Below are 15,204 nucleotides of genomic sequence, written 5' to 3'. Positions count from 1 at the left end.
ACGAAAGCAACAGCGATATTCCACCACTGTTTCACCATAAATAAATATTATCAATGTAACTAAAGATAATGCAGCACCTGATCCTTTTATTGATGTCACACAGATACATACAGGTCATTCCCTAAAAAAGGGAAATGTACTATTAACATTCTATTACATGTATGTGATTATTACAGATGTAATTCATATTTCAGAGTAGTAATTGTAAATTACTTCGTGTAATCAAGATGAGAGACCACGGCTATAAAAGCGAAGGTGGATTTGGGAAGCCTGTCGCAGTCATATCCTGTCCGTTTACGCGAGCAACCCATTGCGGAAGGTGCAAGATTGATAAGGAGAGTCCTCAGAATTCAGCGTATATTGCGGGACAGACAGGATCCTTTAGCTCAGCGCGACAGTGTGCTCATAGAGAGATATCGATTTTCCCGTGAGGGTATTATTCACTTAACCAACTTGTTGACGAGGGGGTGCAGGACCACCACCTGTCTTTTTTTTTGCGCTGCCCCTTTTCTTGGTTGCTGTTATAAACAAACAAACAGATTATTCCAGGGTCTCTTTCCAAGAGACGACAAGCAATATAAGTGATAAATATTACCATTCTGTAGAATATTCTTATATTTCACTTTTACTTGTTCCCATGTTCTAGTGGGTCCTGTTGTGGCTCTAATGTGAAAGGGGATATAATATAACATATTATAATATAATATAATGTAATATAATATTGGATAATATGGTGTGATATGATAAATCTACCCTACTGCCTACTGGTGTTGGCCAGAGGGGCCGATGGCGCAATATGGCAGCCTGGCTTCTGTCAGTCTGCCCCAGGGCAGCTGTGGCTACAACCGTAGCTGCCTCCACCAGTGTGTGAATGTGAGAGTGAATGAATAGTGGCATTGTAAAGCGCTTTGGGTGCCTTGAAAAGCGCTATATAAATCCACTCCATTATTATTGTTATTATTGAATTACTTACGAGTTTGATTTGTCAGCAACTTTCTGCCAGCCCTCTCTCCTTGCTTTTGCAGCCTTTGCAGTGTTCCCTTGCGTTTTAATTAAACTCTGAAACTCCTGAAATCCCTCACTCAAGAGTTCTTGCTCTGCTGCCGAAAAATACCGAGCGCGCTCCTTCGACATTTTCGCCGACCAATCAAAGGGTTGCCGATCAATGTTTCTACTATCGATGCGTAGCCCCTGTTGGGCCACCCAGTGATCTCACATTACTTCATCCAGCTATACTAATCGTCAACAACAGGTGTGTTCGGGGAACCGGAATAGCGAGCTCAGAGTTAGCGCGATGATTTGGTCTTGGATGTTTCATTTGATCTTGGATGTAGTAAGCGACGTACGAAGCACAGGGCCCAGGGCTAACAAGCCCCTGATTAAGATGTGATCCACACTCTGGGAGACAGCTCTCCTCAGCTCTGGCTCCTCTTTGACGACACAGTGATTGAGATTAATGGTGGCCTTGATCAATTTTAAGACTGTGCGATATAGTGAGGACATAATGGTACGTGCCAGGTCACAAATCTTATAGTGAGCTATCAGCTCCTAATGGGACATGAAGGAGTTTGTAATAGCAGCATACGAAATGATGCGATTTAACTTCAGTATGGAAATTATAAGAAATGTTAAAAAACTTGGTGAAGATGAACAAAATGAAGAACAATGGTGGCTCTTTAAGTTATGCAGCAAGCAAATGTGGCTACACTGTCCTAAAGGCTAGAGCAGGGGTAGGCAACCTTTCTAATGGCGAGCGCCATTTAAAATTTCCTCAGAGGTCAGTGTGCCATATGATTGCATTAGCAATAAATTTAATAACGCTCTATATGAACAGTTACACACTATATAGAACCACTTTATAGAATGATATTTGTTTGCAGATGTTGGCAGCTATCAGCGAATAGTTATCAGCTATTTTGAAACAAAAAAAGACTTTTTATCCATAACAGTAAATGAACTGTACAACAGAAAATACAAATGCTATTTATGGTCTCCTCACAAGAATGATAAGAAAAATAAACTGACACACATGTTAATGTGATCTCTGGTCTCCCACTCAGAGACACAGGTCTCCAAGTGTCCAGCATTCAGACCTGAGGACACTCATGTGAGAGAAAATCTGCTCACACAGATATGTAGAGCCAAATACTGTCAATAAGGCCTCTGCAATGTTCTGAAGACAGTTAAACTTGTCAGGTAGTGATGTCCAGCAGGTGAAAATGAAAGCTCCATGAACACGCACAGCTGTGGATTCCAGCTGCTTCGATGTTGCATTAACTGGCATTAACCCAGCCAGTTAATGCGAGACAAACCCAGCTGCTCATTAAAGCTTTCTGGTTTGATCAGAAAAGAAAACATTGGTCCATACACCTGAAAGTCCCAAAAATGCATTGTGTCTCGAGTCTACGGATGTATCCGTGTATTTCCGTGGTGCTGATGCTGTGCTGAGCGGAAAGCTCCTGAAGCTTTGAAGTGTCAGAATGTGGAAAGCTAGCAACGTCCCTCTCACCAGTAGGTGAGTTAGTAAGTAAGTTATTTTTTTTAGCCAATTACAAGTGGAATCTGGTAGTTGGGGCTGTTAGCTAAGATACCGTCAACTAATGTGTCTATGCGAGCTGATTTGCACCGCTGGCCCGGCCATTAATTTTTTGATGCACCTTCTCAGATTAATTCACTGTGTGTCGTGCCCAGGGCTGGACTGGGACAAAAAAAACAAAAAAAAAACAGCCCAGGCATTTTGACTAAAGACCGGCCCACCAGGTATTAAAGCCATAAAGCCTTTGAATGAAAACAAACGCTGTCTTGTTGGTATACAGGGAGTGCAGAATTATTAGGCAAATGAGTATTTTGTCCACATCATCCTCTTCATGTATGTTGTCTTACTCCAAGCTGTATAGGCTCGAAAGCCTACTACCAATTAAACATTTTAGGTGATGTGTAACTCTGTAATGAGAAGGGGTGTGGTCTAATGACATCAACACCCTATAGGGCTTTGGAGCGTGATGTCACGGGGGTGGGCGTGGAAAGGATTTTGGCCCGATCCGCCATTTTGGGGGTCTAAGTAAGGAGCGAAAGCATAGCCATGGTTCGTACTTGCTGTGTGGTCGGCTGCAATGTTCGATCTTACGACCGGCACGGGAATAAGTTTCGATTGTCTTTTTATGCTTTCCCAACCTGGAAGCAACATGAAGGAGCTCATGTATCGGATATTACCAAACGAAGGCGTCTAGCCTGGATAGAAGCCATGAGACGAGCTGATATCAAGTTCTGTTACGTCTCCAGATATATCAGCTGGTGTGCTCAAGACATTTTCATTCCGGTAAGTTCTAAATATGTTCACATCACACTTTATAGCTGAATAATATAATCGTTGGTGGTCTCGGAAGTTATAGAAATTGCGATCAAACATAGAATGGAGTGACTTGACTTGACTTGCACACACAGATATCCCCCTAAAATAGCTAAAACTAAAAACAAACTAAAAACTACTTCCAAAAACATTCAGCTTTGATATTAATGAGTTTTTTGGGTTCATTGAGAACATGGTTGTTGTTCAATAATAAAATTATTCCTCAGAAATACAACTTGCCTAATAATTCTGCACTCCCTGTAAGTATGATTTCTATACATTTTACATAAGATAAAAACTTTGGTTGTAAGCTTCAGATAATTATTTAATAACAGCCAGACATTTTAAGTGAGAATGAGAAAGTATTTCTTTGTGCCCCCCTCTCCCTGTTAATGCCCTACCTGCCCCCCTGGCAAAACTTTGCTAGACCCGCCCCTGCACAGTTACCAGCTGTCAGCTACTTAGAAAAAGATCCTGGTGTTATTTGTCTCTCAGAAACAGTTCAGAACTTCCCTTCAACTCATTCATGTCACCTAAAAGGTAAACCTGTTTCTCCATCACCTGTTCAGCTGAGGCACGTGTGCCTAGGGTTGCCGACCCCTGGGCTAGAGCTTGCTTCTTTCTCATTTTTCATTTTTCAATCCATGGCCTTAACCCTCTCAAGGCAGGCGTTGCCGATTTGCAACAGTTAAAAACTAACAACCTGATTACCCCACATACATATTTTATGAGTTTTTTTTTACTCAGAAGTACCACTGCGGGACTTGGTTGTGCATTAGCAACAAAAAGTTTAATTTGAGCCTGAGAGGGTTAATAAACAAACTATTCAATGAACAAATTATGTTTCTCTCAGAACAATAACAAGAACTAAGTGAATGAAAGTGAATTAATGAAAGACTGATTTATTTTCTCGTGTGAGTCAATTTAACAGAAGGCCATTCTTCAGTGTGTGGAAGTCATTGAGACTATTTTAGTTACGAGCTTTTGCTTCTGCTGCACTTTTATTTTATCTAGGCCACCTGTCCATTGCCAAGTTGCTTGAGTTTAATCTCAGTGCACCTACTAGCCCTCCAAAACCCTAGCTTCACATCACGTTCATATTTCTAGGGTTGAGTGCTCTTTAGGGTAGTGTAGCGTTCTTTGGTACAAATGTAATTATACAAAGCTTTAATGAAGTTTATGGAACTCAAACAATTTTTAAAGCTTATTTTAACAGGTAACAAGGAACAGTGTCAAATGACCCATATGGAAAAGATATATATAAATCTTATAAAGTTTGTATCTGTCTTGTGTGAAACTTGTATGAAAAGCATATAAGAGTGAAGACAGATATAAGATCCCTTGAAAAATTATATAATGAAACTTGTATGGTTTGGATACTTACTAAAACAATATATGAAAGTAATGAGAAAGTGGCCACTTTCATGAGTAAATCACATATAAGTTTTTACTATTTCTTTTCCATATGGGGAGGTACAATATTTTTGCTATTTTACAATTACATTGCTATATTTCATCAGCCTGTTTGTGTTCAGTATCATGAAAAGGCAACCAGTTACATTCTGTATGTATATAAAATAAAATATAGGGTGCTGTTATACAATAAATGAAAAAAAAATGTCTATATCTATTTTTATGACCAAAATATCACCCCAACAATCACTAAATCTCACAAAAACTATATTTGGATACAACAAAATAGCAAGCTTTTTATCTAAACTGTGAGAGGCCAATTGAAAGTGTTGTCATCTTCTTAAACCGAGATCGTGAAACCAAACTGCTAGTGACACACAAGTACACTGAAGCATCCATGCAGTCTTCTCACCCAGCCAGCTCTAATTAGTCTGTGATGTGGTGATAAATACGCTCAATGCTTAACCACGGCTCTTAAGAAATTGCTGAAAACTGGTGACAATTCATTACTAACAGTTTACTAACAGTTTTCGACATTCAAGCACAAGAATTTGTGCTTGAATGTTTACACACTGATGAATACTGTGTTGTGGTTGTTTGTTTTCCTTCTGTACAGATTTGAGGAAAAACCCGATCACCTTCTTTTAGTTGCTCCCTTTAGGGGTTGCTACAGCATATTATTTGCCTTCATTTCACCCTAACCATAGCATCCTCTTCTGTCACACCAACCCTCTCCATGAATCTTCTATGCAGTTTTCCTCTTTTCCTCCTACCTGGCAGCTCCATAGTCAACATCCTTTGCCCATTATCCCTCCATCCCTCCACTGTACATGTCTGACCATCTCAGCCTTGTCTCTCTAACTTTGTCTCCTAACTGCTCAAACTGAGCTGTTCCTCTTATGTACTATTGATGAACTGCATGCTTCATTTGGCAAACATTTTATGGCTGGCTGCCCTGCCTGATGCTACCCTCCCCATTTAACTGGGCTTGTGAAGTACATAGGACTATGATTTTTTTTTTTTTTTTTTTTTTTGGGGGGGGGGGGGGGGGGGGATGATATCAGATATAACATCAACAACTTTTATAAAGCTGATTACAGCGAGGGAAACAAGAAGAAGAAATCATCCCAGTGGTCAACCACAAAGTCTGCAGTGTGAATAGTTACCTTCCACTGAAAAATAACGATATTTCTATTCATTAAATGATCGTTTGGTAAGTTTCCCGCTATGCCATTAGCATACCTGCAGGATGCAGTAGCCCACGCAAGGAAAAGGAAAAAGATAGATAAATAAACAGGAGTTTGCAAGTGCAGGAAGAAACTTCATGTTTTTATTCTTTTAAGTGCCGGTGATATTGCCCTGCTGTGCTGGCCTCTTCTGACGCCATCGTGCATGTTATCTCACAGGAAATGCAATTTTGAGTAGATGTGCTCTGAGCCTTCACCCCCCACCCTTGTGGAGCCCTGCGAGGCGAGTCAGGCAAGTGAGGAAACCTCCCAGCAAAGCAGAAGTGACAGGCTGTGGAACTAGCTAATATTCTCTGACACATGGCATTGGGACCCTCTCACCTCTACTCAACATATCCAGCACACAGCAAATGGAGGAGAACACAGAGCAAAGACCTCCACTAAAGAGCCTCATAGCATGGCCATGATTAGGCACTGCATGGATATCAGGGAGTCAGATTACTCCGGAAATGAGTTGGGGAATGTTGCAAATGAGTGCATCAACAAGAGGGCACTTAGATGCCCATTTAGTTTATAGAGCTTCCTCTGAGTGTACTTTTCCATTCTGCCTGGTTCTGACTGTTTAAGAATTGAGCATATAAACCAGTGACATTTTCAGCATGGCATTCAGACCAATACAAAAAAAAAAGCTTTTCATCTTTGGCACCAACGTGAGGCAAAAAAAACGATACAAGCACATTGTTGTAAAGGTCACAGGGACTTACAAGCATAGATAACCAAATTTATTATGCAAAGCCAGGTCCTTAGAAAATTGCCAAGATGAATGAAGAGAGCGTTGCTGTGTGAATAAAAATCCCCTGGTCACTGTTGTCTATCGCCATGGCGAGACAAGACACCACTGTGGCTCATAATGAGGACGGTCTACATGTCAATCATAGTGAGAAAGTCAAGGCTTCTGACGTAAAGGTTCCTCAAATCAAATGAATGGTCTTAAAATAACCCAGCATCTCTTTTGTGACAAATGTTGGTAATGGTAAATAGCAATGAATCGTATGTAATTAGGAAATCTGTATATAAATGGAGCGAAGCAGAAGCAGAAGTTTAAAAACCATTTACCAAACAACATGCAGATTGTATAGTGCTGTGAATAGGCATTTGTCCCCTGTCTGGTTTCTTTTTTAAACCTGAGTAAATAGAAAATGCAGTTTTAAAATGATGATCTTATGTATCAAGGGGAAAAAATCTATCCCAAAGGTTTACTTTTTCACATAGGGAAATAATAATTGGTTGTTTTTGAGGGTTTTTTTTAGACATTTAGACATGGACTTGCTGGGATGTTTCAGATCATTGTCCAGCTGCATAACCCAAATGCTCTTGAACTGAAAGCCTCTCCTTAAGAATTTTCTGGTAGAGACAGAATTCCTGGTTCCATCAGCTTCACAAGTCATCCAAGTCCTGAAGCAGCAAAGCAGCCGCCTGCCATCACACCACCACCACCACCACGTTGACACGATGTTGTTTTTATGAAATGCTGTGTTAGGTTTATGCCAGATGTAACAAGACGACATTACTTTTTCACAAAGGGCCAGGTAGATTTAGATATTTTTTTCCTTGTTCACTTAAATTAGTTAAATTTGTTACATACAAACAAATTTAAAAAAGAAATCAGCAAGGGGGCAAATACATCTCCAACCTATCTTGGCAAAAGGGTGCCTCTCCCTAAGCCTGGTTCTGCCAGAGGTTTCTTCTGGTTAAAAGGGAGTTTTTGCTTCCCACCGTTGCCAAGTGCTTGCTCAAAAGGGTTCGTCTAATTGTTGGGGTTTTCGCTGTATTATTGCAGGGTCTTTACCCTACAAAATAAGGTCCTTCGCTTTGACTTGGTTTTATATAAATAAAATGTGTTTATATAGTGATCCAGTTTAAATAACATTGAACTAAATTTAATTTTTACAGCATTGTATGTGCCCCTTTAATGCCATTCTGTTTGTTCAAAAGAGTGGAAATCTTAGTGTAGAGCAACATTTGATTTTAGTGTCATGGAGCTCTTTGCTTCAACACAACATTGTCCATCATACAGCATAGCGCGTACAGACAGGTTGATTTCTTCCCAGTCTTGTGTGAAATAAATTGACTCGCCTGTCCAATGTTCCATCCAACACTTTTACAATAAACTGTAATTCTGACTGTGAGACTTATCATCTTACAGTGACCAGTGTTACAGGCACTTTAATGGGTAGGACAAGATTCTTCTTCTTCCTGTATATTATTATATAGTATATTATCCAGTATTGATACAGATGGAAAAAAAAAAAAATATATATATATATATATATATATATATATATATATATATATATATATATATATAAAAACAAGAAGCTTAAACCACATTTCCTCAGTAAACAATACAATTGGTGTAACTACAGATGTTTCCAATGAGACTTCCCTTCCTGTACTTTTAAAACAGCTCTACGTGCCTCCACAGACGTCTGATCACGTGACAACCTCCCCTTGTCCTTTAGTGACCTATGGCCAGATTAAGTTTTCCAACCATTGCTGAATCAGACCAGGGAGTAAGATGAGCTTAATGAGGATGGAGAAACAGTAAGACTGTGGTTGCATGTATGAGGCTGAGGGAGACAGTATGTGCCTGTCTCTGTCATTTAACAGAAATACAGTCCCTTATGTCAAACCGATTTTATGTTACATGGTCTCTTAAGGCTTAAAGAAGAGGCCCGAAAAAAGCCTATTACCTATGCAAACTGATGTCACCCAGAGAAGTGCTGTGAATGTTTTCGGTTAAAAGCATCAGAGAGGAGGGAAAAGTATCTGTGCTATCACTGTGCAGAGGAATAGAAAATGTACTTATGGACGCAGGGACAGGTAACACATGCGGTGCATTGTGTGACTCGCTTTCACGCCGTAATGGCTGTGTTATTCGCAAGAGCGCCACATCCATAGCACTGTATGGAATCATAAATGAGACCAGAAGCTATCATCATTACCATTAGCTATGAAGCAGTCGCCTTAGCGGGGATCATTGCTCCCCTCAGGGATGCAAATTATCCACACGTTGCTCCACAGCTGGGCGAGATTGAGATCATCTGAGAGAAAATCCAGTTTGCCAATAACCCCCAGCTTTAACTGTTCACTGGGTTTCATAATCTCCACACTGCTGGAAACACCTTCTCATCAAGTCATTTCCGTATTCATTTGTAAAACATTATTTATTAAACCAAGTGAAACAATGAGATATTTGGCAACAGCTCTGAATACTGACTGAGACCTATTTTCAGAAACAGAGAAAATTATTTTTACTGCCCTTGGGAATTTGTTTATGATTTGCTTCAAACAGATATTCATTTATTAAGATATTTGTTAAATGTTTAGGCAGTTTTCAGCTCTGTTGTTTTTAAATGTGAATATATATCCTGAGCACCTGACAGTAGAAATCACAGAACAGCTAATACGTGGGTAAAATAGATAGATGGTGGTGGAATAAGTGGAAAGACTAATATAAAGGAATATAATTTGGACAAGCTAATGCAATGCTTTGAGTATACACTCTGATGGACAACAATGGTGTACATGCTCTCTCAGCTTTTTCATTAAACCGGTTCATTTTAATCGACTTCTTCCTTGAACACTAATCCCTTCAATCCACTGATCCGTGGATCCTCAACGTGATGCTGCTTCCTAAATTTGAAAGTAAAGGAAGAAAATGCCACAGCTTCTAAACTATAAGTGGATTTTAACACCCCATGCACAGAACACAGAAAAGCACAGGACGTCTATGAACAAACACAACACAGCAATGTCCGGATACCAACCTTTCTTTGAAGTCGAGAAAGATCTTCCCCAGGCCGCTTCCTCCACTGACCATGTTCATTTCAATGGCTCGCAAGAGAGCAAAGTGGACTTTGATCACATCCTAAAGGAAAAATAACAATAAAAAGTAGAATTTCATCATCACCCCCAGCATGAAATATTGACACAAGGCTGGACGGATCCATGGTTTCACGTTGTTTATGATCCTACAATCCAAATGTTGTAGCTGAAATTGAGACTCATCAGACCGGACAACTTTTCCAGTCTTGTACTATAGAAAATGTAGTGAGGCTGTGCAAATTGTAGCTTTATTACAGTAACTGATCTTTTTTCAAGGTTCATTGTATTCGGAGGTGCTCCTCAGCATTCATTGGTTATTACGAGTGGCTATTTGAGTTACTGTTGCCTTGCTCAGCTTGAAGCAGCCTGGACATTCTCTTCTGACCTCTGGTATGAACAAGGCGCTTTCTCACAGGCAACTGCTGCTCACTGGATATTTTCTCTTTTTCAGAATATTCTCTGTAAACCCTAGAGATGGTTGTGTGTGGAAAAAAGCCCACCAAATAAGCAGTGTCTAAAATACCAAGACCAACCAGTCCAGCAGCTAATAGCCATACCACATTGAAAGTCCATTAAATCACCTTTCAGCCCTTGGTGCTCTACTTAAACTTCGGCAGGTCTTGACCGTGTCTACATGCCTTAATGTGCTGGGTTGCTGCCATCTGAGTGGCTAATTAGATATTTGCATTAATGCTCTGTCTGATTTTCAGCTATTTGGTCCTATGTGAAGCACTTCAAAGTGCAACCAGGATGAAAGGTACAAATAAAGTTTAATTAACTGATACAAGAACTCATCTTGAAACATTTAGTACACATTGTTGCCCTCTCTATTAAACTCTAATTAGTTCAGATTGCTAAGTGAAGATATAGTTGAGAAGTTGTATTTTTAGGAGAGACTGAGAACACACTCCTTCTGAATGTGATCATCTTTGCTATTTAGGTTATGTTGCCTAATTGCCAGAAAGCTGTGCGTCTATGTGGCTTCTATGTCCCAGAAAAAGAGAACAGAGGAGATCAGCAGTATAGACCTTTTTCACAAAGGTGGCTAAACATTTATTGAATATTACAGTTATTTAACATATTTTATAACCCAAGATTATTCGACATTTCTCGTGAACAAGCAAGTATGAATCCCTGCTACTTTATCACCACTTTCAAATCTCCATAAGCAGTCTGCAGCTCTCAGACATAATGCATAAACCTGGGAGAAGCTGGGCAATACTGTGACACACATTAAAACAAACACAATGAGTATTTACAGTTCAGGGCCAAATTAAACTATAAATACTCATTATAGGAGAGACTCAAATAAACTACAGCTGCTTTGTGTGTTACAGGTCAGCAAAACAGTGTGACTCATTAACATAATTTAATGCAACTCTGTACCACATGTGGTCCAGAGTGCGTGGTGGTATTTACATTTACATTGGTGTACATTTATACACCAATGAGGCATATTTTCTCGGCAGGAATGTTGACTGTTTTCTACTCTGGCCGTGACGAAAACACTGAGCAATGACAACACACTCAGCCCGAAGCAAAGCATGAATTTTCACAGCTTTGCACCCTTAATATACAGAAAATATAAACAATAGATCCCATCATTCTTTCAGCCATCCATACACATATCGAGTTATTCGCTTGGTGTGAAACGCATCCAGGTGTGCCGCACTGGCATTATGTTGTCTCGTAGAGTGGTTACTCACCTCCAGGTTTACAAAGATAGCCTCCATGTCCTGTGGACTCAAGACTTGCCTCAGTGGGATCATGTAATTCTTGAGGAAAGGAAGAAAAAAAAAAAAAAGAAAATTGGTGATTTTATGGGGTTTTTTTGTTGTTTTTTTTGAATAGCCACAGATTTCCCTTTTACAAACAAACAGTATAACTGGCATTTTCTCTCATGTCATGTGTGAACAGTTCACAGATCTGTGAAAATGACCCACAAAAATATCAGGCTGTGTTATAAAAAATCCTTTTGAGGCCTAAGTGTGCAATAAATACATACAGCTGTTGTTTACGAAGCCCACTTATGCTTAGAGAGGAAAAAAATATGCTTTTTATTTCTCTAACGCTGCTTTATGGTTGTCACATTTCATCATCATAATGATAACAAATAGATCAACTAAGAAGCAACGCAAAGATAACTGGGTTTATTAACCCCAACTCAATTAAGCTTAACGAGTCCTCTGATCATAAGAAGGTTATTTATTCTAATTTAGACTTGTGCTGGTCTGGTGTGGGAAACACAGGATGCACATTTAGTTTAATGAAATTAGCGGAGCGGATGATTTGTGGCGCTCCATGAAATCGTGAATGAAATCTGTCAACGCGGAAACTGATGCGATACCAGCGCCGATCTCAGCGATGGTTTATTACTACACCGTGAAAGCTCAAACGTACGCGTCAGGGTGTGAGGGTCTGAGTCTTTGAGCACAGAATGTTTGTTTTTGATTTTCTCGGTAAACGGTAATCATACTTTGTAAAATGTTGTGTGTCCTGTGCTTCGCAAACTTCACGGCTCATATTCAGAAGACACACCGAGACTTTAGTCCTGGATAACTGTGAGAATGTTTCAGTGTCATTCCCTAATAAGCTAAAATGAATTGTGACCAATTGTGCTACAATTACGTGAATGTAGCGTGAAAAGTGAATGTTTTAAATATGCTAACTCAATTAAAGAAACCGTGTCAGCAGGGAGAGAGTCACGGCTGTTTCTAGCTTTCTGTGTTACATCTGCTAAATATTATTATTATTATTGTAATTAGTCAGACAGACAGACACGTACCACAAAGACACATTATACAGTAATGTGAAAAAGTCTTGAATCCACTTTTTTATTTTTCATTAGGAAAATCCAAAATAGGCGTAGTGATTTATTGAAACACACAAACATAAACAGAAATATAGAACATAGGGGAAAAACAAGGTTTGTACAATTCTGCTGAACTTGACAGTCAGTATTTGGTATGGCCAAATTTATAATTCAAGACAGACAGAACTCTCTTAGAAAAGCTTTCTTGTAATTCTTTTAGTCTTTAGGATGTTCTCAGGGCTTCTTGCAAGACATTTAAAGCATTTAAAAATGTTTCTTTCTCAGTTAGGCCTCCTGGCATTCTTTTGTTATTTAGGTTTTATTAGGTTTCATTTATTTTTATTTTATTTTAATGTGGTTCTTTTTTAATATTGTTTACTAGTTTTTCTAGATTACTATTAACAAAATGTCTAAAGATATCATTTTAAACCATTTTTTTGCCAAGTTGTCTGCTATGTGCAGACAGCAGTGGTTCTCGAGTTAGGTGTCTTTTTAATGCCTGAACTATTTTTTGCTTTAGTCGTTTAAGTGACTTAAATAACTATTCAAATTATTTTGAACGTCAGTCAGCTAAAAGGACTGTACTAAAAACGTCACTGAAAAAGACAAAAAAAAAAAAAAAAAGACAGCCACTGTCCAAAGAAGAAACACTTGCAGAAAAACCTCAAGACCTGTTGCTGAAGACCAGTAAAAAAAAAACAAAAAAAAACACACACACACACACACACACACACAAAAGAAACAAAATAGAAAAAAATAGAAAAAATAGTCTGGCTACCTGCAAAGAAAATATAAAGAAATGAAAGTGACTGTTGCACAGCACTACAGACAATAAGAAAATAATGTGCAAGGGTAGGAGCAGAAAAATAAATATAACCTTTTAAAATGTTCTAGTGGAATAAGTGAATAAAATAAAAGTAAAATAAAAACTAAAATTAATACAAATGAATAGCTTCACTTTTATTGTAGTATATTCCCTTTGTAGGCAGCAAAGTATTAATCAGTTTTTCTAAGCTTGATGTGAATAAGTCACAGCTAATGTTACAATGACCTGATATAATTACTGTGTTTAAATGTAATCACAGAGCGGGCAATCTTTGCAGCAGAGCCTTGTGAATAAATATAATCCAACGCTGCTCCCTTCTCTTTGCCAGAGATGATCGTTCTCTTTCATACAAATACTGTGTGGAGTAAGAACAATCACCTGTGATAAACTTCAACACACAAAGAATAAAACACCTTTAAGGTGGGTGGAGAAGCATGCATATAAACAAATTTTATGATTAATTATTTCAGAAATATTTATTTTTCCCCGACACACATAGAGTATGTTCTCTCATATGTGATGTGTACTTAAAGGCTTAGGGATCAGCGTCATCCTTGAAAGCTGAGATAATAATAATCATATTGATCTACGTCCATGACACTTGTGTTCAAATATATATGACATTTCCATGCTGTGACCTGGCCCAAAGGTCTGAACCACCAACAAAGAAGTGACAAAGGAAAATTCAAGCATTGCATGGTTGTGCCAAAGGGAAAATGCACGCTTATCAGAAACTCAAATAGAGCTGTATTTGTAAACTCACCTTCTCAATGTCCTCTAAAGTCTTGTAGTACTTTGCTTCAGTTTCCTGAATCTCCACTAAGCAGCAGTTTCTCTTGTCATCTTCTGTCATACCCATTTTCTGCAGTGAGAATCAGATAAAATAATCAGTGACGACGATCACTTTGAACAGTTATAAACTGCTAATTGTTTCAGTTATTATTTTTTTATATGTTACTAAGAATACATTAAAGGCTAAAATAACAGGGTCAGCATCACTAGTTTGCAATTTAAAGGACCACACAATGCTTTGATGTTTCCATCAAATTCTGCAACACTTTATTTCAACCTGTACTTGAAATTTTTTTTTTAGAAATTTTTGTATAACACTACTGCTATAAGAGCTGACTGTTGTTTTTATGAATTCCCAACTGTATGAAAAGCAGACTTATGACAAAGTGTTTGTGTCGTGTAATCCATCAAGGCCGTCGACTTGCGTTATCAGCAAGAGATAATGCAGTGCAGTCTTCCAATACAGTCACTTTTAGTCAATTTGCATGTAAACTCCTTTACTCTGCAAACACAATGAAATACTGACAAAATGAATTTAGACTTCATCTGACAGTTTACACAACTTATAGTCAGCTGTGCTTTCCTTTGCCAGGATGATCCACCCTTCATCATCAACATCTTTTTTTTATGTAGCCTATGATTTTTCCACACTTAAGAAATTTTTTAAAAGCTGAGACAGTAGGAACAAATCTCCCCCCCCCCAAAAAAAAAAAAAAATCTAACCCCCAATTATTGTTGTTTTTCTGTTAAAACAAGCAGAAATAAATGTAAAATTAGACATGTTTTGATACATGCTCGATAATCCAGAGAAGTGATTCTGTTCAACTGCAGGCAGCTGAACAGAGTTTTCCCCACAGGTTTCCTCAACTTTACAAACAGTGGTTATGTAACTATTGTTCATAGGGTTGGGGAAACCTGCAGTCAGCTGAGACTGGAT

The 15,204-nt window shown here is 38.6% G+C and overlaps 1 protein-coding gene across 7 annotated transcripts in view; it reads right to left on the bottom strand.

The window, feature by feature from the left end:
- The window catches only part of vav2 (vav 2 guanine nucleotide exchange factor), a 196,877-nt gene that overhangs the window by 26,300 nt on the left and 155,373 nt on the right, over positions 1 to 15,204 (bottom strand). For all 7 annotated transcript variants that reach the window (XM_080861482.1, XM_080861484.1, XM_080861483.1 and 4 more), the window contains exons 6-8: positions 14,239 to 14,337; positions 11,544 to 11,612; positions 9,780 to 9,880 (exon numbers count right to left, since the gene is read on the bottom strand). In XM_080861482.1, coding sequence (XP_080717608.1) covers positions 9,780 to 9,880; positions 11,544 to 11,612; positions 14,239 to 14,337 — 269 coding nt within the window. The remainder of the gene's footprint in view (positions 1 to 9,779; positions 9,881 to 11,543; positions 11,613 to 14,238; positions 14,338 to 15,204) is intronic.

This window comes from Rhamphochromis sp. 'chilingali' (assembly GCF_963969265.1).
Source record: "Rhamphochromis sp. 'chilingali' genome assembly, chromosome: 2".
NCBI lineage: Eukaryota > Metazoa > Chordata > Actinopteri > Cichliformes > Cichlidae > Rhamphochromis > Rhamphochromis sp. 'chilingali'.
Note: the sequence above shows the minus strand (reverse complement) of the source record. Positions and strands in the feature narration are given on the sequence as shown.